This window comes from Chanodichthys erythropterus, chromosome 15 (genome assembly GCF_024489055.1).
Source record: "Chanodichthys erythropterus isolate Z2021 chromosome 15, ASM2448905v1, whole genome shotgun sequence".
NCBI lineage: Eukaryota > Metazoa > Chordata > Actinopteri > Cypriniformes > Xenocyprididae > Chanodichthys > Chanodichthys erythropterus.
In genome coordinates this window covers 23,935,353-23,957,690 of record NC_090235.1, presented here as the reverse complement: position 1 = coordinate 23,957,690, position 22,338 = coordinate 23,935,353, and the positions used below count along the sequence as shown (strand labels likewise).

The window sequence follows — 22,338 nt, the reverse complement described above, 5'->3', positions numbered from 1 at the left end:
ACAATTAATAACAACACACTCAGCAACGTTTCCAGAGCATCTGGTGTGCAAATCTGCATTATGGGGCATCGACGTGTGATGCGCTTTTTGCAGCAGGAGTGATCTTGTTCTAACATTGAGACTCATTGTGATTGACAATAAAGCTCTGGGTATTCTTGCCATACACTTCTGCTCAAAGGGGTGATGAAATGAGATGAAATAAAGGGGGGCTAAAGGAAGAAATGGCAGAGGAGGAGGAGAGAACGAAGGGGCTGAAGAAAGAGAGTACGATGAGATGAAAGAAGATGGGGGAATTTTATACACACACACAGAAGAGTTAAAGAGTGGGAGACACAGCCTGGGAGGAGTTTGAGAGAGGATGGAGAAGAAAGCAAAAGAGGAACAAAAGTACTCACACATGAAAGACTGTCCGCTGATCGCCGATTACAGTGCCGTCACCCACAGTTAGCGTATCGTAGCCCCGCTCCAAGTCAAACTCCTCAAAAGTCAACTTGATCACCTACACACAGTGAAGAATCAGAGTCAGCTTTCTAAACTTGGTTAGAACAGTAGTGAAGCAGTACAACTCATTTTCCAATCATGAAATATATATATATATATATATATATATATATATATATATTAGATATATAAGATTATTGACGTATTGACGTTCTACAAGATAATACTATTCCAGTATAATTAAAAATTCACGTTTAAATCATTTAGATGAACAATTAAATATGAAGGTTTATTGCTCACACACAGAAAAAGAAACACTGTGAAAATAAATATGAATAAAATAAGCAAAATTCGCTGTCTAGACTCCCATTTCAAATTGGCTGCCACATTTCCACCAAATTCTTAATGTTTCTGGAGTGTTCAGAGACCAACTCCTAATGAAAAAGCTTATATAAATGCAAATTGCATTCTGTCCTATGGTACACACACTCCGCAACAAAAAGTGCCAAGGGTGGAGTGCCAGTATTCGTATAGGTCACACTACCACTGAACACGATTTCATCCTCTTTTACCTCCTCTGAACCATTCTTTTCTCAATTCACCCCTTTAAAGGAGGGTGTGCCGCCCACCTCAGGTGAATCCCACCGTGTCCTGTAGCATTACGGTAACTGTGTGTATGATCGTGACTGACTGCGCTGTGGGCGGGGCAATCCTCGGCTGACTCATTGAGTGATTATGATGCAAAGGCTGCTCCCAGCAAGCCGATACTCTGAAGCAGAGCATCAAACATGACAATCACTACATATTAAAACCATTTCACTCAACAGAACTCTGTCTACCTCTTAAACTGGCTTAAGCTTTACAAACTAACATCACGTGACCATATTTTAAAACGATTTTTCATGTACAGCTGCATATGTATATACTTTAGCATCAAAATAAATATTCTACATAACTGTTAAAAAAACTGGTAAAATTGTATGTGTAATCTTAACCAGGTACACAGATATATGTCATATGTTAAATAAAAATTCATCAAATTTAAATGATTTGGCTAAAAATAATACATGAATTATTAAAAGCACCATTTTTGTCTCCAAAAAAAAAAAAAAAAAAAAAATGCTATGGGGTAGTATAGGGTATGGGGTATTAATTGAAAATATTATAACTATTACAAATACTATTAAAATATAATTTATTTATTCTGTAAAATAATAATAGTAATAATAGAAACATAAAAACAACAATATTGATTGATTGACTGATTGATTGATTGTTTGATTGATTGATTGATTGATTGATTGATTGATTGATTGATTGATTGATTGATTGATTGATTGATTGATTGATTGATTGATTGATTGATTGATTGAACGATCACATTCTCAAATGATTGACTGGGTCACTTTGTTAGAAGTCATATTTTTATTAAAAATATTTAATAAATACATTCTTCCAATCACAGTTGAGAGTTTATATAATTTGGAGTATTAGGTTTAGCTTATTTTTCTTTGATGTGTCACAATTTACCCCACTCTACCGTATAGTTGTGTAAGAAGAGTGCAACATTTTGATCTTGAGATATATTAACAGTTTCAATAACCCAGTGACCACAGAAAGCTGAGCTGATGCATGTACCATAGTATAGCTCCTTCACAGCATATTCAGAATAGTCTGAAAAAATGACAATCATATTGAATGTTAGAGGGAGTATAACTCAAATAAACCAAATAACAGCATAGTACATCAATAAATTAATAGGTATAAATCACAGAGGCTTTCAGACAAAAGACATGGTGAATATGGTCTCGCAGCTGAGAGAGATAATGCTCAAAGACTGCATAGCAGGGAGCGGGACTTGTTGGAAGAGCGAGGCTTTTTGTCAAAATGGAAGTCCCTGCAGAAGTGGAGTAGCAGATAATACCAGTCCGCTGGATGACGATAGCGAACAGAACAAAAGGAAGACTGATAATTAAAAAATGAAGAGGACAACAAAAGCAATCAGCCATGTCTTCTCATGAACAACTTATTTTCTATTATTATGCCTTCTGGGGATCCCTCCATCTAAGGCAGAGACACAGTGTCTAGACTCTGAGCTAATGTTTGTCTGTGAGCGAGGGATTCAGCCCGGTGCGGTTCCACATGCTGCTTTTCCCTGCAGAGTTCTATCTGTTTTCCCTCATTCTTTAGTTCCAAGTTCAGCCATTTTCCAGCACTCGTCATTAGGCACCACGGTTGACGTAAATAGAATGGACATCTTTGAGTTGGAAATGCATCTTTAACTGTAGCTCCGGGGCATTACAGACTTAGCTCCTCCTGAACTTCAGGATGCTACTTCATTTTGGCTGATTAGACATATCAAACTGTTAACCAAATGTTTTTACATAGGGGTCTCATTTCCTTGTGTTTCTTCAACTTCTTAAAGGATTGGTTCTCTATAAAATTAAAATTACCCCAAGATTTACTCACCCTCAAGCCATCCTAGGTGTATTTGACTTTCTTCTTTCTGATGAACACAATCAGAGTTATATTTACACATCCAAGCTTTATAATGGCCTTTATTATAAATAAAGCCTTTATTAACCCCCCAGAGCTGTGAGGAGTACGACTATGATGGATGGATGCACTTTCTTGAGCTTCAAAATCATTGGCCACGTTCACTGCCATTATAAAGGTTGGATGCGTCAGGATATTTATTAATATATTCATTGAATTCATCAGAAAGAAGAAAGTCATATATGGCTTTAGGGTGAGTAAATCTTGGAGTAATTTTCATTTTAAGTGAACTAACACTTTAATACTCTCACTAGCTTATTTAATTTGTCCACCCTATGTCATTTATTGTGTTTAATAATGGCATTTTAGGGTGTAAATTAGATTTTTAACATGTTTGGAAATACATGACATGTATGTTGTCTTGCTAAGGCTAATTTGCATAGCATAGTTAGCATGGCATGTATCCTAAATAAACTATTAAATACAATTTTAACACTTGCATAATGTAAAAAGTTCAGTCTGATGTGCCAAAAATAAACTATAATTAAAACATCAAAAAAGTTTTGGCAATAAGGTCTGGCATCTATAAAAACCCCAACAGTTCTCCTATTATCAATGTCATGTGACCTATCGCTTCACCGCCATTCACAAATCCTCTCTTCAGAATCTTGGTGGAAGTAGTAGGTCATTCAGGTACGTTTTGCCTACTGTTTTTCGAATACTATGTATTCAGACACACTGCTCTGTTGACATACTGTTTTTCTCATACTATATAGTAGGGAAGTATTCGATTTCGGATGCAGCAAGCGTCTCTTAAGCATTTCCCATTGTTCTGACAGACTGGTAAATCCTTCAACAAACAGCTAATTGCATTTTGTCCCATCTCAACCTCACTTCATCGACTGATCTAGAAGTTTAAATGTCTAACCACTCCAACAAACAAATCAATGTTATGGCTGCACCACAGAGCCACTGTTTACACTCAACCTACAAATGGCTTACTTATATATAGTTGTCTCCTCATATTAATACTGGTGTATTTTAACAACAACAACAACAACAAAAAACTTAACTTATATACTTAAAAATATTCTTAACCTTTAAATATTCATTATGCATCATCAAATGCTAAATAATGTCAAACTTTAGCTGACTGTGATGCTAAAGGCTTTAACAGCTGCTGGGGTCTCTCCACACTGGGAGAGTCTTTGGCTCGGGCACCAAACCAGCTGCAGCGAAATCAAAAGCTCATTGTCAGGTACATTTCATACGGCCCCAGTTCTGCCTCAGTCTCACAGCTAACCTCACGTCTTCTCCGGGTACTATTGTGTCAGAACGAAAATAGAATGTCATTACGGTTGTAAAGAGCAAAAAACAGCAATGTTCCATCTTCATCTGTCCCCCGCTCTCCAGCCGTGACAGTGTGTAGCAGAACTGTCCTTTACACACAGGATGAAATAGCGCACTGGGAGGCAGAGAAAAAGCAGGGGGCACTGATAGAGCCGCTCCACCCCATTCCATTTGCCCTCCATCTCTTGCTCCCCTTCTCTCCCAACTGAGTCATGGTGATGAGGGGAAAGATTTGTAAAGCCATTTATTTGAACCTAGATAAAGAAAATCTGGCAAGCGAGTAAGAAAATGGCCTTGAACTCGACGCCAAAGTCATGACATAGAGTGCCACAGTTTTGTCTCTCCTGCGGTAGTTGCTCAATGTAGTTTTTTTTTTTTATCTTCCATTCTCCTTTAATATAACTGTCAATTCTTCATGAGTGTAGATATCTAGATATTGCACATCATTTTTCAAAATCTGTGTATCCTTTTCCTTGCAAACTACAGTTATTAGCAGGCCCACACAGAAACTGTGCGCTCAGAAAGCTACCTAGATTTCCCTAGCAGAATTCATAAAGCTGTCCCACTGTGTGTTGGCTTATTAAATATTTCAGTTAATTTGATAATGCTTTCAGTTTCCAGTAAGAGTAGCTCTATATACACAGTTTAAAAGTGTAGGGTAAGTAAGATTCAACCTAAAATTCAAAAAGGGCATATTAAATTGTGCAAAAGTGACAATAAAAGGCATTTATAATGTTATTTCATGAATTTATATTTCAAATAAATGCGTCAAAGAATCCTGAAAAACATGAATCATGGTTTTCAGAAACATATTGGGCAGCACAACTGTTTTCAACAGTGATAATAGATTCTTGAGCACAAAATCAGCATATTAAAATTATTTATGAAGGATCATGTGACACTGAAGACTAGAGTAATGTGTACTAAAAAAAAAAAAATCAGCGTTGCCATCACATTAGTTAATATTATTCTAAAATAAATTAAAAAAACATTATTTTCATTATATATATATATATAATGAAAATAATGGTTTTCTATTTTAATTTATTTTAGAATAATATTAACTAATGTGATGGCAACGCTGATTTATTTTATTTTTTTTTTAGTACCCATATATATATAAAGTTTCACAATATTACTGATTTTACTAGTGTTTTTGATCAAATAAATGCACCTTGATGTGCATAGGAGACTTTTTTCAAAAATGTTTGCTTTGCAAAACTTTTGAATGCTAATGCAAGTTTAAATAAGATTTAAATCAGACCACCAAATCAGCACAGAAAAGGTGAAAAAAAGTCTGTGGATTCTGTCTGGGGCTAAAAATTATTTCATTTCAAATGAACTTTTCTAAAATTGCAAGTGTGAAGCTATGTTTTGGTAGCATGCAGGGATCATACAAAAACACTTTTGGATGCATTCACCTTGGAAGGGTCCGATGCTGTGATGATCCAGGTACAGTTGGCATTGTTGTCATATTGTACTGGGAAATTTGGGGAGGTGATGATGCCACTAGGGCCACGGAGCTGACCACCACACATAGGAGCTGAAAGAAAAGAGACAAAGCATGTTGAAGCAAGTCATGCAGTTTGAATCTTCATAGAGTGAAAGAACATCTCATCTATGAAAGATCTATCTATCTATATATATATATATATATATATATATATATATATATATATATATATATATATATATATATATATATATATATATATATACAGTGTCCTCCACAAATATTGGCACCCTTAGTAAATATGAGCAAAGGCGGCCGTGAAAATAAATCTGCATTGTCTATCTTGTTGATCTTTCATTCAAAAAATTCACAAAATTCTATCCTTTCATTTAAGTAAAACAATTGAAAATGGGTGGAAAAGCTCATTATGAAATAAATGTTTTTCTCTAGTTCATGTTGGCCACAATTATTGGCACCCTTTTATTGCAATGTCCTTTTCCCAAAATAACAGCTCTGAGTCTTCTTCTATAATGCCTGATGAGTTTGGAGAGCACCTGAGGAGAGATCAGAGACCATTCTTCCATACAGAATCTCTCCAGATCCTTCAGATTCCAGCTCCATGTTGGTGCTTCTTCTCTTCAGTTCACTCCACTCATTTTCTTTAGGGTTCAGGTCAGGGAACTGGAATGGCCATGGCAGAAGCTTCATTTCGTGCACAGTGACACATTTTTGTGTTGGTTTTGATGTTTGTTTTGGATCATTGTCCTGATGGACGATCCAACCACTGCCCATTATTGGATTTCTAGCAGAAGTGGTCAGGTTTTGATTTTTTATCTGTTAGTATTTGATAGAATCCATGATGCCATGTATCTGAACAAGATGTCCAGGACCTCCAGCAGAAAAATAGGCTCACAGCATTAAAGATCCAGCACCATATTTAACCGTGGGCATGGGGTACTTTTTATCCATGTGTGCACCAAACCCATCTGGTGGGTTTGCTGCCAAAAAGCTATTTTTTTAGTTTCATCTTACCATAGAAGCCGGTCCAGTTTGAAGTTCCAGTCGTGTCTGACAACTGAATATGCTGGAGATTGTTTTTGGATGAGCAAAGAAGGATTTTTCTTGAAACCCTCCGGAACAACTTGTGGGGATGTAGGTGCTGTTTGGTAATTTTTTTAGGCTTTCTGAGACTCAAGACTCAACTAATCTCTGCAGTTCTCCAGCTGTGATCCTTGGAGAGTCTTTGGCCACTCAAACTCTCCTCCTCACCACGCATTAGGACGATTTAGACACACGTCCTATTACAGGCAGATTTGTAACATCTTTAGTTGATTGAAACTTCTTAATTATTTCCCTGATGGTGGAAATGGAGATGAATTATTTTTGGATTTGTTTGTTAAATATGTTCAGATGTAATATATTTTGGTACAGATGTGTTCCTCTCATGGGCAGAAACAAAACCATTATATAATGAAATGTTAAATATTTATAATAATTGTTTAAGATTGGATTTGGAAATGCCATTATCGTCAAATAGACAATTTTGATAAAAAATAAATTGTTTTCTATGAGTATTGTCTACAGTAGTGATTATTTTAGTTCCCTTTCATGGGAACATCGACGCTGCGTAGTCGCTTTGGGAACGCCTCTGCGCGTTTTGTCTTGAAGCACTCGTGAAATCGAACCAATAGTGTGACGGGACGTCAGTGCGGGTGACGTCATGGACCAGGAAGCTATAAAGCACTCCTGAGAACAAAGAACGCCAGCTTCTGTGTCTTCAGCAGCGTTCTGTGTTATCGTGTGTCTTATTTGGTGTTGTCTGTCATTTACATATACAGAAACAATCTCTTTTGTTTGAGAACAAGAGTATCAGTATTACACCACATATATATAGTATATAAAAGACACTATAATGGCGAGCAAACAGCATCAGACCGTGTGTTTCCCTACTTTCATTACTTCACGGGTGGGGATACACACGAGCTCTGTGTTGTTTGTCTGGGAGCGGAGCATGCCCAGGCGGCCCTCGAGGGGGTTGTTTGCGAGCATTGTAATATAAAACCTCTCCACTCCTGCCGGGCGCTCTCTGAGGAAGGTGCCGCGGCTCGCGTTCTTCGTGGTCGGGTCCCGCGCATCTGCCGAGGCAGAGCGGCGGCTCAGATCATGGAGTTCGCAGATGAATTTGGCAGAGGGGTTAGAGACGGGCGCTGCCCTTACCTGCCAGTTTCAGTGCCGTCTCCCAGGTGGAAGCACGCTCTGCGGTTTCTTCCCCTGGGTTGAGGCACCGGTACTTCACATGTCCAGCTCTGAGGAGGTGGATCTTGTGATATTGATTTGAGAACTCGCCACCTCACACACATATCGTGTTTCAAAATCACACGTTTATTCTAACATCAAAAACAAATCAGTTGTGTTTAAAAGCCATGATTATTTTGTTTAATATTCAGACCGTGAAACACTTGTCTGATTATTTTCTCGATTTAACTGAGAAGTTAAATATCTTTCTGAATTTGTCAACTTACAAATATTGAAGATATTTGTATACATAAAGAAAGTGAACAGCAGTTTGAGTTGCGTTCCTTCCAGTGCTATACTACAAAGCGAGTAAGGATGCACACAATGTTTTGTTTGCTGAGAGTGGAGCATGCACGTCAGTTCACAGCTGACAGTGTTCATTCATAAAAATGTCCCGAAGTGTAAAGAGAAGTATGCACTAGCGAGAGTTTTTAGCTCCACTCCTGTTGGCTTTATTCTCGAGGGAATAAAAGTCTAACGCAAGGCTCGAATCTCGCGTTTGCCGCGGCAGCGTGTGGATTAAGCCTGCAAGAAAGAACATATAGCTCGGATCTCGCGTTTGCCAAGGCAGCGCGCAGATTAAGTCCGCAATAAAGAATATACGGCTCGGATCTCGCGTTTGCCGAGGCTGCGCATAGATATCGTGCCCGTAATATATTTTATATATATGTTTATATATATACGTTTATATATATTTGGAGGGAACTGAGTAGACGGGAGTTCCCTTTCTCTCTTTCCCTATAATATTGCAAACTATTTCGAGCTATAATTCTTTTTGTATTCTGATATATTCAGCCTGTCATTTTTGACTGTTTGTTTTTGGCTGCATTTAATTTGAGAATTAAATGAAATATTGAATACATTAAATTCTGAGGAATTTAAAAAGAAAAGAAGCCGGTCTGCCAACCCTGCCACCTCGTGTGCTTCAGGGCGCAGCGGTTTCCAGTGATTCTCCAAGGAAAGGAGGGTCATAGAGTGGTCAGTTCAGTTGTTACCTGCCGGTTCGCCATTTCAGGGCACTGGTCTGACCGTTCATTCAAAAAAAAAAAAAAAAAAAAAGTGTCGCCACCCGTGCTCCCCCGCAGAAAGCTTGGGGACCGGGACAGGCAACACAGCTGAAGTCTTTGTGAAATCTGCGGACTGTTATTATCACCAAGAAGGCTTCGAAAAGGTCCTGACGCCAGTGGCATGGGACAATCGAGGGTAGCCCCCTTCCGAAGAGGGTTCTTTACCACACTAGATGGTATCCGCACCTCCTCGGTGCCCTCAGGGGGCCGTTCTGCCAACCCTGCCACCTTGTGTGCTTCAGGGCGCAGCAGTCTCCACTGACCCTCTGAGGAGGGCCAGTCAACATTTGATTCGGTTGTTCCCTGCCGGTTCACCGCTTCAGGGCGCTGAGTCAAATGCTCAAAAAAAAAAAAGAAACACCAGAGGCCAGTCTTGAGAGACTGGTTCCCTTAGTAGATTTCTGGTAGATGGAAACTTCCAAGTATTTCTCAATGGGTACTGCTCACAATAGAAAAGGGTTACAGAATTCGGGTCTCGCCCGCCCCAATTTAACAGGGTCTTCCCTATAGTGGTGGACCCCTTGCAGTCTCTGGTATTGGAACACATAGTTCTGGCGCTCTTGCAAAAAGGAACTAAAGAAGGGGTTTCTCCTCCCATCAAGCTGTCAGGGTTTTACAGTCTGTACTTTGTTCCAAAGAGGGTTGGAGGGTATTTTCATGTATCCATCCATCCTCAGCACAGGAGGTTCCTCAGATTTGCTTTCGGGGGCGAAGCTTATCAATACAGGGTTCTTCCTTTCTGCCTAGCTCTTTCACCCCACACCTTCACAAAATGCGTGGATGCAGCCCTGGCTCCTCTGAGACTCCAGGGCATTCGCGTGTTGAATTATACCAACACTTGGTTGAATTTAGCTCAGTTTGAGCATATAGCAGTCCAACATCGAGATGTTGTTCTGTCTCACATCAGAAGGCTAGGGTTGAGAATTAATGCCAAGAAGAGTGTGCTTCTTCCAGCTTAAACTACCAACTGTCTAGGGGTAGTCTGGGATTCCATCACGATGGCAGGCACGTCTGTCTCCTGCTCTGGTGCATTCCATTCTCTCAGCCGTGAATGGGGTGAAATTAGGCCAGTCACACACTGCAAAACAGTTTCAGAGACTGTTGGGTCTTACGGCAGCTGCGTCCAACGTGATACCTTTTGGCCTGCTGCACATGAGACCCTTACAGTGGTGGCTCAGGACCAAGGGGTTTTCTCAGAGAAGAAATCTTTTCGCATGATTAAAATCCTTTTCGCATGATTAAGGTCACGCGGCGATGCCTTTGTGCCTTAGTCATGTGGAAGAAGCCTTGGTTCCTGTCCCAGGGACCTGTGTTGGGGGCTCCTTGTCGTCGTGTAATGCTAACGACAGATGCTTCCCTCACAGGCTGGGGGGCGATCATGAGTGGTCGCTTGGCTCAGGGTCTTTGGGAGGACCATCTACTTTCCTGGCACATAAATCATCTGGAAATGATGGCGGTATTTTGAGTACTCAATACTTCCTCCCAGACCCAAGGGCCACTATGTGTTGGTTCGCACAGACATCCAACCATCAGGGGGTCTGAGGCCTTGCCAGTTGTGCAGATTAGCCCATCAGATCCTCTTGTTGGCCCTGGGGAAGCTCCTCTCCCTGAGAGCAGCACTTATCCCGGGGCATCAAAATGTGGGGGCAGACATCCTGTTGAGGCAGGGGCCGAGGCCCGGGGAATGGAGTCTCCACCCTGAGGTGGTGGAGCTCATTTGAGAACTTTGGTCGTGCAGAAATTGACCTATTTGCTTCGAAAGAACATCTCTTTGCCCACTGTGGTGCTCTGACTAATCCACCCCTCTGGGGTTGGATGCCATGGTGCAGACGTGGCAGAGGTTACGTCTGTACACACTATTTCCCTGATCGCTCTGTTCCCAGGAGTTCTGGAGAGGGTTTGCCTAGAGATGGTCTATCTCATACTGATAGCCCGTTCCGGCCAACCCGAGTTTGATTTGTAGACCTAGTGTCTCTTCTACACTGCTCCCCCATGGAGATCCCTATCAGACAGAACTTACTGTCTCAAGCGGGCGGCATGATAATTTACCCCCGCCTGGAGTTGTGGAAACTCTGAGCCTGGCCTCTGAGGGGGCTAGGCTCATAGAACCCGGTCTCCCAACTGAGGTTGTCGAGAATATACTCCACTCCAGAGCTCCTTCCACGAGAAAGCTATACAGACAAATAAATGGAAGTTGTTTTCTACTTGCTGTAGACAACGTCAGCTGGACCTGTTCCACTCTTCTATCAGTCTTGTGCTGCAATTTCACAAAGTATAAAACTTGGATGGTTTATCTCCTTCTACCGTGAAGGTTTATATAGTGGCCATTTCCACTTATCATGCTTTGTTGGGGGACTCTTCTGTGGAAGAGACTCCCCATTTATACGCTTTCTCTGTGGTACCCAGAGGCTGAGGTCTTCTGTGCATACAAAAACTCCGGTCTGGGACTGGGCTATTGTGTTGGAAGGGTTAGCTGAGGCTCCCTTTGAACTAGTGATGCGCGGGTCGTCTCATAACCCGCGGACCCCGCGGGTAACCCGCGGGTCGGGTTGGGGCGGGTAAAGAAATTGTCACTTTATTTGCGGGGCGGGTTGGGGCGGGTCATTAAAAACAAAATAAATAAATAAATCCATGTGTGTTGCGTGCAATTCCCTATAGCCTATATTAAATATATTTGGGAATATCGATTTTCATATTTTATTAGGTTCTTTGATAAGGTTACAATACGAAGGCCGTAGCAACATAACTTGCGTGATGTCCCCAAACCTTTGGCGTCACGTCATGAAAGCGGCGCACCAAGCAGCTCCCGGCGCCAGCCACGACAACAAAAACGGAGAAATAAAAGTGAAGATGGAAGACGAGGTGTGGGAGAAATTGAGGTCGGGAATTTACATAATTAAAAGAAAAAAAAATCAGGCTGCTAAATCTAATGTTTGGGACCGGTTCTCAGAAATAGCTGCAGCAAGAGACAATCGAGACAGTATCGGCTACGACGTGAAGTGCGATCGTGTGAAACTCGTGTGAAAAAATATACAAACACGAGAGCCACAAAATGAGCACTTCCAGCATGTCAAGACATATTTTCCGTGTGTTAAATAAAACAAAAGTTCAGTGATTATGTAGCGTAGGCTGTAAACTGTTGGCCAATACAAATCTGAAATAAAAAATTATTTAGCCTGTTAGATGAATACAGACGCTGCTTTGTAAATGTTGAAAATGTTTATCATTATCTTGTTATTAATATGACCTGATTTATGGTTCATATTCATAATCGTGTGTTGTTGCCTGTTTACAGGGCGATGTTTCCAAGCACTTTCAGGCTGAAATAAAGGCTGAAATAAAGGCTGTTTTCATTTATATTACAATGCCTAGTATGTAGGGTGACCACCTGGCTATTGATCTGTTGCAGGACAGTAGATGTGATTTTGCTGGACAATGCGAGACACCACGTGAGACAGATACATTTGTGAATTAAAATGTAAATAGTGATTTACAAACTTGGCAAATTGGCAAACTTGGCATACGCGCCGATTAATGTTTCTGCCGTTGGGTGCCCACACTACAATGTTGCTCTTATGGCAACATTAAATTCAACAGAATTTAATGTTAAATACAACAGAACATTAAATACAACAGAAAATTCTAGATTCACGGCTACACATGCAGGATGACAAATTTTGAGCGCGCAGATGTAATATCTGAGAGAGAGCGCGGGCGCGTCCAGTTAATCCGCCTGTGAGCGGAGATTGCTCGTGCATTTGATGCGCTCTCGTGATACAATAATGCGCTCTCGACATTTTTCATTATAACAACGCCATATAACCCGCATTAAATGAACTATAAACGTGAGAAGAAAGTCGTGTCTGAACGTCGCAATTTTGTATTTATTTTTCCGTAGGTGCTCGACCATTTCCGTGTGTGGCGCTTGATCGCTGCCGTTCGTTGGAAACATTTGCCATCAGAATGGATGATTACATGCTTTAAATCATCGATTTAGGCAGCTTTGAGCAGCTCTTGAGGTTCTTATCTAGTAGGCTATGTGAGATGAAATCCTTGCTGGTTGTTTACTGAGTAAACTTGATGTCCACTCTCTCTATGATTGCATTGGTTAGTTATTTTCACAGCAAGAATATGACGGCTGCACAAACAGATTTTTAAATGCCTGCCAGTCATAGTTTTTATTATATTTCTTACTGTTGTATTGTAATTTCAGGGATAAAAAAAAAAAAAAAACTACAGACGTAAATGAAATGCTGGACACTACTTAAGTCTTGCGGGACGCGGAACAAAGCTCCCAATTTCGGGACTGTCCCGCGAAATGCGGAACGGGTGGTCACCTTACTAGTATATATATTTAATGGCTGCGGGTGCGGGGCGGGGCGGGTTGTAAAAATGGATACAGTGATACGGGGCGGGCTGGGGCGGGCCAAATAATTTCATAAAAGCGGGACCCGCGGGTTGGAAAAAAAGCCGACCCGCGCATCACTACTTTGAACCATTAGAGGAGGTGTCTGGAAGATTCCTCTCTCTTAAAACTGTCCACCTGTTGGCAATATCATCTCTCAAAAGAATTGGAGATCTTCAAGCACTTTCGGTTGCTCCCTCATGTTTGGAATCTGCGCCTGGTATGTTCAGGGCTTTCCTTCATCTTAGACCTGGTTATAAATCCAAGGTCCCCACCAACGTCCCAGGACCGATTGTACTGCAGGCCTTTTGTCCTCCTCCTTTGATTAATCCGGATCAGGAAGAATGAGCAAGTGGGTGGTCGAGGCCATCTCTCTTGCCCATGAGTCATACGGGCAGCTTTCACCTTTGGCTGTCCGGGCACACTCTACTAGGGGTATGGCTGCCTCAAAGGCTTTGATCTCGGGGGTTCCCATTAACGAGATATGTGATGCGGCTGGGTGTCATCTCAGCATACCTTCATTAGGTTGTATAACCTTGATTTGGGCTCCACTCCAGGGTCCTCTGTGCTCTCGTCGTAAGATAACAGACAGGCACTTGGTCTTATGGCCTAGTTGGGATAGCGTTCCCAAAGCGACTACGCAGCGTCGATGTTCCCATGAAAGGGAACGTCTCGGGTTACGTCTGTAACCCTGGTTCCCTGAATAAGGGAACGAGACGCTGCGTAGCTTAGCCATACTCCCTGCACGCCTGTGAGCGTCTGCTTCATCCATATCAGAAGCTGGCGTTCTTTGTTCTCAGGAGTGCTTTATAGCTTCCTGGTCCATGACGTCACCCGCACTGACGTCCCGTCACACTATTGGTTCGATTTCACGAGTGCTTCAAGACAAAACGCGCAGAGGCGTTCCCAAAGCGACTACGCAGCGTCTTGTTCCCTTATTCAGGGAACCAGGGTTACAGACGTAACCCGAGACGTTTTCACTTTAGTTTTATTATTTAGAATTTTTAGTTTTTATGCTAATTTTAGTCATTTTGTTATGGTCTTTTTATATTACTGTTGTGAACAACAGTCAAGATGGCATTCCAAGGACCAGCGACAGGGCCCCTCTCTTAACTGCTGGTGTGCAAGAAGATGTGACACACTATGATTAGATCTTTGGTGAATGAACATAAACAAATGTTCAGAAACATCAGAGCAGGAAGAGGGACCTTCTGCACCCACCAAAACCAAGTGCCATAAAAATTTCTTCAGGACCTCCTGGATGGAGCAGCAGTGACTGAAATAAAGAGAGGCCACAGAGATCTATCTAAATCCATTCATACCTATGTTTGGAGGCCTTAATTTGATCTAAACTGCATCACATCCACTCCATCTTCATGCAAAGCACAGTTTATGTTAATGATTACTGACTGTTAAATCAACAGGTCATGGGACAGACCTGTTAACAGATAGACAAATGCATGGACAAAGATTTAACCATTTTATATTGTGTTTGGTGTCTATCTGTTCCCTGCGATACCATTAATAATTAGAAAAAGGTTTGGTAAATAAATAATGTATGGGTAAAATGTTAAAGACACTATTTTAACACTGTACTTTATGCTATGCAAATGAGTTCCACACAAGGGTGGGCAACACCAGGCTGCCTCAGATAACAGTGGCCAATCACACTCCAGAATCGGCAAAGCGCCACATTTCAATCTCCTCCTTATCAGAAAGAGATAAATATGTCCCCCGGGTAGACACACCCTTGTTCTGCATTTCCAGCTCAACGGGGAAGGAGACATTAACAGACACTCCACGTCCTGAGTTTCTGACCTGACGAGGAAAGAGACTACAAGACGGTTAAGGTGAAGCTTTCGTGAGCAAAACCTTTTACATTGCTTCCAGCTGCACTCTAGCTGCAAAAAGGGCCCTAGCATTGAGGGACTTCATCTGACCCTTACGGCTCCTACATCAGCACAGCCCAGTCCACAAAGGACCTCTGCATCGGCAGACATTGCCTGTACCACACGGCTCTTCAGCGACGCAGCCAGCCTGCAAAGGAACCTGTGAAGATTCATCTGACCCAGCTGCCCAGTCCATCCTAAAAGACCCTCTTGGCGCAACTGAAATTCAGTAACCTCCAGCCCAGCGTGGCACGACTACTGGACTGATCACCCGACTGTGTGGAACATAAATATAAACTTACCAAACCTCTTTTCTAGAGACATTGGGATTAGTTTATATATGCAGCATCTGTTTTTCTAACCTGTTTAGGTAACAGTTAATTGAGGTCAGCTTGTTACAAATAATAGGGATATTATTTGTTGAATGATAAATAAGCAATTGTTTATCACCATTTTACCAGAGCCATTAGGAGGCTTCCATAAGAAGCATTCCCATACAATTCTCTTCCATCCTACATTCAGTTCAACAGCATTGCATTTATCCATTCTGTGTTCACTTAATTTATTTGTTTCTTTGATTTAATTCAGTATTCTCCTTTGATTATTATTTTACTATCTTTTAGAAGTGCATATTAATTATTTCGTTATTAATCATTTTGGTATTTACTCTTGCATGTCTATTGTTAATAAATTTCATTGATTTTATTATAACTGCGTCTTCCTTGTGTTGATGATCAAAGACTCTACTAGTTGACCAGACTCGCACAAATCCTTCAGATAAATCAGTTGACCGACTTCCTCCATTTTATATTAATTCTGAATTATTGAACAGCTCTTTTGGAGTGTTCTTAAATTGTTAAAATAGTATTCTTAACTGGTGCCCCGTATTATAAAAGGGGGAAGGGGTCATCTGATACACTCATAACCACACATTGAGTGACACATGATCAAAAATCACTACGTCACCGGTGAATGGAGTAAAAATCACTACATTACTATTTCAGTTTAATTATTTTTTTATTTATGTTTTATAGTTAGTTATTTATTTCGAGTTAATCATTGTAGTGTTTGAACTTAAACTTATTTCAGAACTTAAACTTATTTTGTTTAGTTGAATTTTTTTCAACTAATATTTATATTTTACTTCATTTCAGCTTTATTTCAATTAACAGAAATGTTTTAATAGTCTTAGTTTCAGTCAACAATAATAACCTTAGCAAGTAAAAATGTATGAAATGTTTATCCCATGTCTAAAGAACTAGTGATGGGCATTCCAATACCACAACATCAGTGTAAACCTAAAAAGAAAAGCAACAGGACTGCAGACACTTTAATCACTCCCACACAGACCACCGAACATATCCCAATGTTGAGTTCAACAGTCAGACAACAGTCAGACTTTTTTTTTCTTTTCTTTTTTTCTAGACATCACTTAACAAACTATACCCCATCCATACCACTTTCAAAGGCTGTGATTAGCTTATGGACCTAAAGGGTGATGAAATATAACAAAATCTTACATTATTAAAAAAGCACAAGTATGAAGGCTTAGCCCTCGGCTGCAGTCAATATTTTGCACTTGAATATTGTTAAAGTTACAAGAAATAATCTATCTTGGGTTGTTGGTTTTGATTGGACTGGCATGTGAACTGAATGTTCAATGACCTTACTGATGACTTTTTTGTGACTTTTCCATGAGCTAAGTCTTTTGCGACACTGTGGCCTCCAGGAAGACTTTAAATGCCTCCTTGAATGAAAGCACTCGCTGTCTAATGAGAAGGAAGGGCACAGCCAGCATGTTTGCACTAAATGAATGTTTCTGCAGGTCTGGGACCAGCTGGAGCTTTTAATGAGCTATGTCTGAGGTGAGCTCCTTAGGGCCTCCCCTACCACACACACACAAAGTTTCCTCAAACACTTTAAGGTGGGCTGACATTAAAGAGCAAAAGTCTTTGGAAAGTTAATTAACATCAGGGCTGGTTGACCCCAGTTTTCACCTTCACAACATAATGTGTGTTGTCTGCAGGTTTCTGCTTTAAAGTTTGGGTTTGCTAAAAACGCACATTAATTTATATTTTTATGGTCAATCATAATTATTGAGGTAAAATAAACTCTCAAAAAGAGAACAATTACATTTTGGTTCTCTCCTCTCTCTAACACTCTGAACATATACAGTGGGTACGGAAAGTATTCAGACCCCCTTAAATTTTTCACTCTTTGTTATATTGCAGCCATTTGCTAAAATGTACACACAGCACCCCATATTGACAGAAAAACACAGAATTGTTGACATTGTTGCAGATTTATTAAAAAAGAAAAACTGAAATATCACATGGTCCTAAGTATTCAGACGCTTTGCTGTGACACTCATATATTTAACTCAGGTGCTGTCCATTTCTTCTGATCATCCTTGAGATGGTTCTATACCTTCATTTGAGTCCAGCTGTGTTTGATTATACTGACTGGACTTGATTAGGAAAGCCACACACCTGTCTATATAAGACCTTACAGCTCACAGTGCATGTCAGAGCAAATGAGAATCATGAGGTCAAAGGAACTGCCTGAAGAGCTCAGAGACAGAATTGTGGTAAGGCACAGATCTGGCCAAGGTTACAAAAAAAAATTCTGCTGCACTTAAGGTTCCTAAGAGCACAGTGGCCTGCATAATCCTTAAATGGAAGACATTTGGGACAACCAGAACCCTTCCTAGAGCTGGCCGTCCGGCCAAACTGAGCTATCGGGGGAGAAGAGCCTTGGTGAGAGATCACTGTGGCTGAGCTCCAGACATGCAGTCGGGAGATGAGAGAAAGTTGTAGAAAGTCAACCATCACTGCAGCCCTCCACCAGTCGGGGCTTTATGGCGGAGTGGCCCGACAGAAGTCTCTCCTCAGTGCAAGACACATGAAAGCCCGCATGGAGTTTGCTAAAAAAACACCTGAAGGACTCCAAGATGGTGAGAAATAAGATTCTCTGGTCTGATGAGACCAAGATAGAACTTTTTGGCCTTAATTCTAAGCGGTATATGTGGAGAAAACCAGGCACTGCTCATCACCTTTCCAATACAGTCCTAATAGTGAAGCATGGTGGTGGCAGCATCATGCTGTGGGGGTGTTTTTCAGCTGCAGGGATAGGACGACTGGTTGCAATCGAGTGAAAGATGAATGCGGCCAAATACAGGGATATCCTGGACGAAAACCTTCGCCAGAGTGCTCAGGGCCTCAGACCAACAAGACAATGACCCTAAGCACACAGCTAAAATAACGAAGGAGTGGCTTCACAACAACTCCTTGACTGTTCTTGAATGGCCCAGCCAGAGCCCTGACTCAAACCCAATTGAGCATCTCTGGAGCGACCTAAAAATGGCTGTCCACCAACGTTTACCATCCAAACTGACAGAACTGAAGAGGATCTGCAAGGAGGAATGGCAGAGGATCCCCAAATCCAGGTGTGAAAAACATGTTGCATCTTTCCCAAAAAGACTCATGGCTGTATTAGATCAAAAGGGTGCTTCTACTAAATACTGAGCAAAGGGGCTGAATACTTAGGACCATGTGATATTTCAGTTTTTCTTTTTTAATAAATCTGCAAAAATGTCAACAATTCTGTGTTTTTCTGTCAATGTTTTGAGTTTTCAGGGATTGTGAACCAATATACACTGAGATGAGCCAAAACATTATGGCCAGTCACAGGTGAAGCGAATATCCTTGATCATCTCCTAACAAGGCCACATATTAAGGTATGGGTACATTAGATGGTAAGCAAACAATCATTTCTCCTAATCAGCATGTTTAATGCAGAAGAAATGGGCAAGAACAAAGTTCTGGGTGACTTTGACAAGGGCCAATTTGTTATGGCAAGGTGACTGGGTCAGAGTATTCCTGAAACGGCAAGGCTTGTGGGTTGCTCCCGGTCAGCAGTGGTGAGAATTTAGCAAAAAAAGGTCCAAATAGGGACAAACCACAAACCGGCGACAGGGTGTTGGGCGCCCAAGGTCCATCGATCCATGAGGGCAATGAAGGCTAACCAGTCTGGTCCGAACCAACAGAAGGTCTATTGGGGTTACACAAAAGTTACACAAAATTGTATGATGGTTAATGGGAGGAATGTGTCACAACACACAGTGCTTCGCAATCTGCTGCGTATGGGGCTGCATAGCCAGAGACCAATCAGAGAGCCTATGAAGAGCCCTATCCACCATTGAAAGCATGTGTGAGAACTGGAGCTTGGAGCAGTGGAAGAAGGATGCCTGGTCCGATGAGACCTGTTTTCTTTTACATCACGTGGACGGCTGTGTACGTATGTGCTGTTTACCTGTTTACCAGGATGCACTGTCGGAAGATGACAGCTGGAGGAGGGAGTGCGATGTTCTGGGCAATGTTCTGCTGGGAAGCCCTTGGTCCAACCTTTTATGTAGACGTAAATTTTGCCACCTACCTAAACACTGTTGTAGACCAGCTACAACCCTTCATAACAATAATGTTCCCTGGTGGAAGTGGCCTCTTTCAGCAGGATAATGCACCCTGTCACACTGCACACATTGTTCAGGGATGATCTGAGGAACATGATAAAGAGTTCAAGGTGTTGGCCGGGCAACCTCACAACCTACAGGATTTGAAGGTTCTGCTACTAACTTCTTATGCCAGATACCACAGGACAACTTCAGGGGTCTTGTAGAGTCCATGCCTCAGTGGGTCGGCACTGTTTTGGCAGCACAAGGAAGATCAACAGCATATTAGGTAGGAGGTCATAATGGTTTGGCTCATCGGTGTACTAATCATGCTATTAGTAGAAGATATCTATTAGCAGGGGCTCAGCTGTGAAAAAGTCCAGATGAATGTAAGTTGTAAGGGCAGTGCTGCAAAATGATAACGACTTTAAGTTCCCCTTGTACAGGCTAAATTCGATCAGATGAGATTCAGGTCAACAGTTCCAAAACATTGGATTTCTCAATGCACATTTAAGAGTTGCAGATGTAAAGCCTATGGCAGACCATAATGAGGGAATGAAACTCTGGGGAGTTTACTTTGATTTATGAAAATGGCAGGGATTCATTCCAAAGAGTTACTTTAAGCCACTGGAACTACAATCAACATTAAACAGCTGCTAAGACTTCAATTTTCTACAAACACAACTCGTTTTTCATGATATGTGGTGTTTTCAGATTCGATTAAGGTCAGAAAATTGATTTTATTTCTAAATATCCAATAAAAACACAATATATTTCTCATGATATGTGGTTTATATCAGGTTATATTAAGGTTTGAAGCTTGATTTTATTTCTAAATATCCAATAAAAAGGACACAAATGTATTTTATAGATCTCTGGTGTGAGTCCTAGATCCTTTAAAATCCTGCAAATCATGAAAAAAATCCTTTCTATACATATAGAGAGAGAAAGCCTCAAGGACACACTATTATTATTGAGCGTTTTATGCTTGTATTTATGTATTTAACTACAATGATTTATGAATGCTTTTTCTGTGGCGCCATTACTAATTATTCTTATGATTCAGATTTTCCTGAAGCATGCAATTAAAATGGGCCGTTTTTGAATAATGGCCTGGCATTTAGAGTGTTAAATCAATGAAACAAGACAAATAATCATTCTCTACATTAGTTGTGAAAAGGAGCAAGTGATGAAGAAAAGGGTTCCGGGGAGCAATAGCTAAATATCAACCCTTTTCACATGAGTAATGGGGCTGATAAGGGAACTTGGTCCATCTGGTGATTCCGACAGTTTCCCAATTCCAGGTCCATTTTCCCCTCTTGCCACAAGCTCACAGTGATGTGCCAAAAAGTGATCGTTAAATAATCAAAAACAAAGGCAACTGGTGCAATTCATCACAAAGCTGTCCAACTAACTTTCTCCCGAAGATTGTCAAGCCTGAGGGGTCCAGTGTGGCAAAGGCCACTGGTGGTGTTGGAGAAGGGATATGTAACTCTAATGAAAGACTAATAGTCCACAGCTGGAGGAGCAGCACAGGATAAATTAATCGATATGAAGGAGAAGGGAGAAGGTATAACCAAAGCTTTATGTGTATGAGCATGTTGGTGTAGAGCTACAGTAAGAAAAGCTGTTTAAGAAGCAATTTAAGTCGATTTTATAATAATAAAGTTATAATACTTATACTTACATAATTAAGTTTCTAATCCAGTTTGTTTTGTTTTAAATGGTTTGTTTTGTTGTTGACTATCAAGTTTATGGTCAACGAATGGCTTTTCTGAGGTATAATGTTATGTGACATTGTTTCCGACTCTGATTGAACTGATTGAGATGTGATACAGATTTTGGTAAGCTACTGTATCTTGCAACATATTTTCTTATGTTCATTCATGTTTATTTCGTTCTGTAAAGTAGTAAAGAGGAAGGGATGATCGCGTTCCCTCACGGTCCACGACAACTGATCAAGATGAAAACTGAGAAGTGACACAGTCTTTGTAACTTTCTTTTCATAATATAAATAAAAGTATAAGCCCATTTGCTTATCCTGTAAGCTCGTGAATGAAAATGAAAATGTGGATGAAAAAAAAAAAAAAAACAACAACTATTAAACATCATTAAAATCTAAAAATGACGGGGAATAATTGATTATGACAGAATTTTTACTATCCTGTCCATCAAAATGACGGACAGTGTGAAAGTCTAACACGACCTCTGGTCAGAATGTTCTGAATAATATATTAAAATGGAGTGTATTACTCAATATTACATCTCAACAAAATTACTTTTATCATAACAAAAGTAGATCTGTGCAATGGGGTCCAAAAGTCTGTTTTTGTTCATTTAAAGATTTAGATATAATATGAAATAAAAGTAAAATTCATTATAATAATCATTGTACAAAGACACACTTTTTTGAATGGTTATTGTTGTAAGTATATTTATACAGTATATCAATAATAAAATAATTATTTTAAAGCTAAATTATAATAAATAATATA

At 40.5% G+C, this 22,338-nt stretch overlaps 1 protein-coding gene across 4 annotated transcripts in view; it reads right to left on the bottom strand.

Annotated features, from left to right (window-relative positions):
- Positions 1-22,338, bottom strand: part of csmd2 (CUB and Sushi multiple domains 2) — a 343,711-nt gene that overhangs the window by 123,676 nt on the left and 197,697 nt on the right. For all 4 annotated transcript variants that reach the window (XM_067411157.1, XM_067411158.1, XM_067411159.1 and 1 more), the window contains exons 10-11: positions 5,709-5,830; positions 396-499 (exon numbers count right to left, since the gene is read on the bottom strand). In XM_067411157.1, coding sequence (XP_067267258.1) covers positions 396-499; positions 5,709-5,830 — 226 coding nt within the window. The remainder of the gene's footprint in view (positions 1-395; positions 500-5,708; positions 5,831-22,338) is intronic.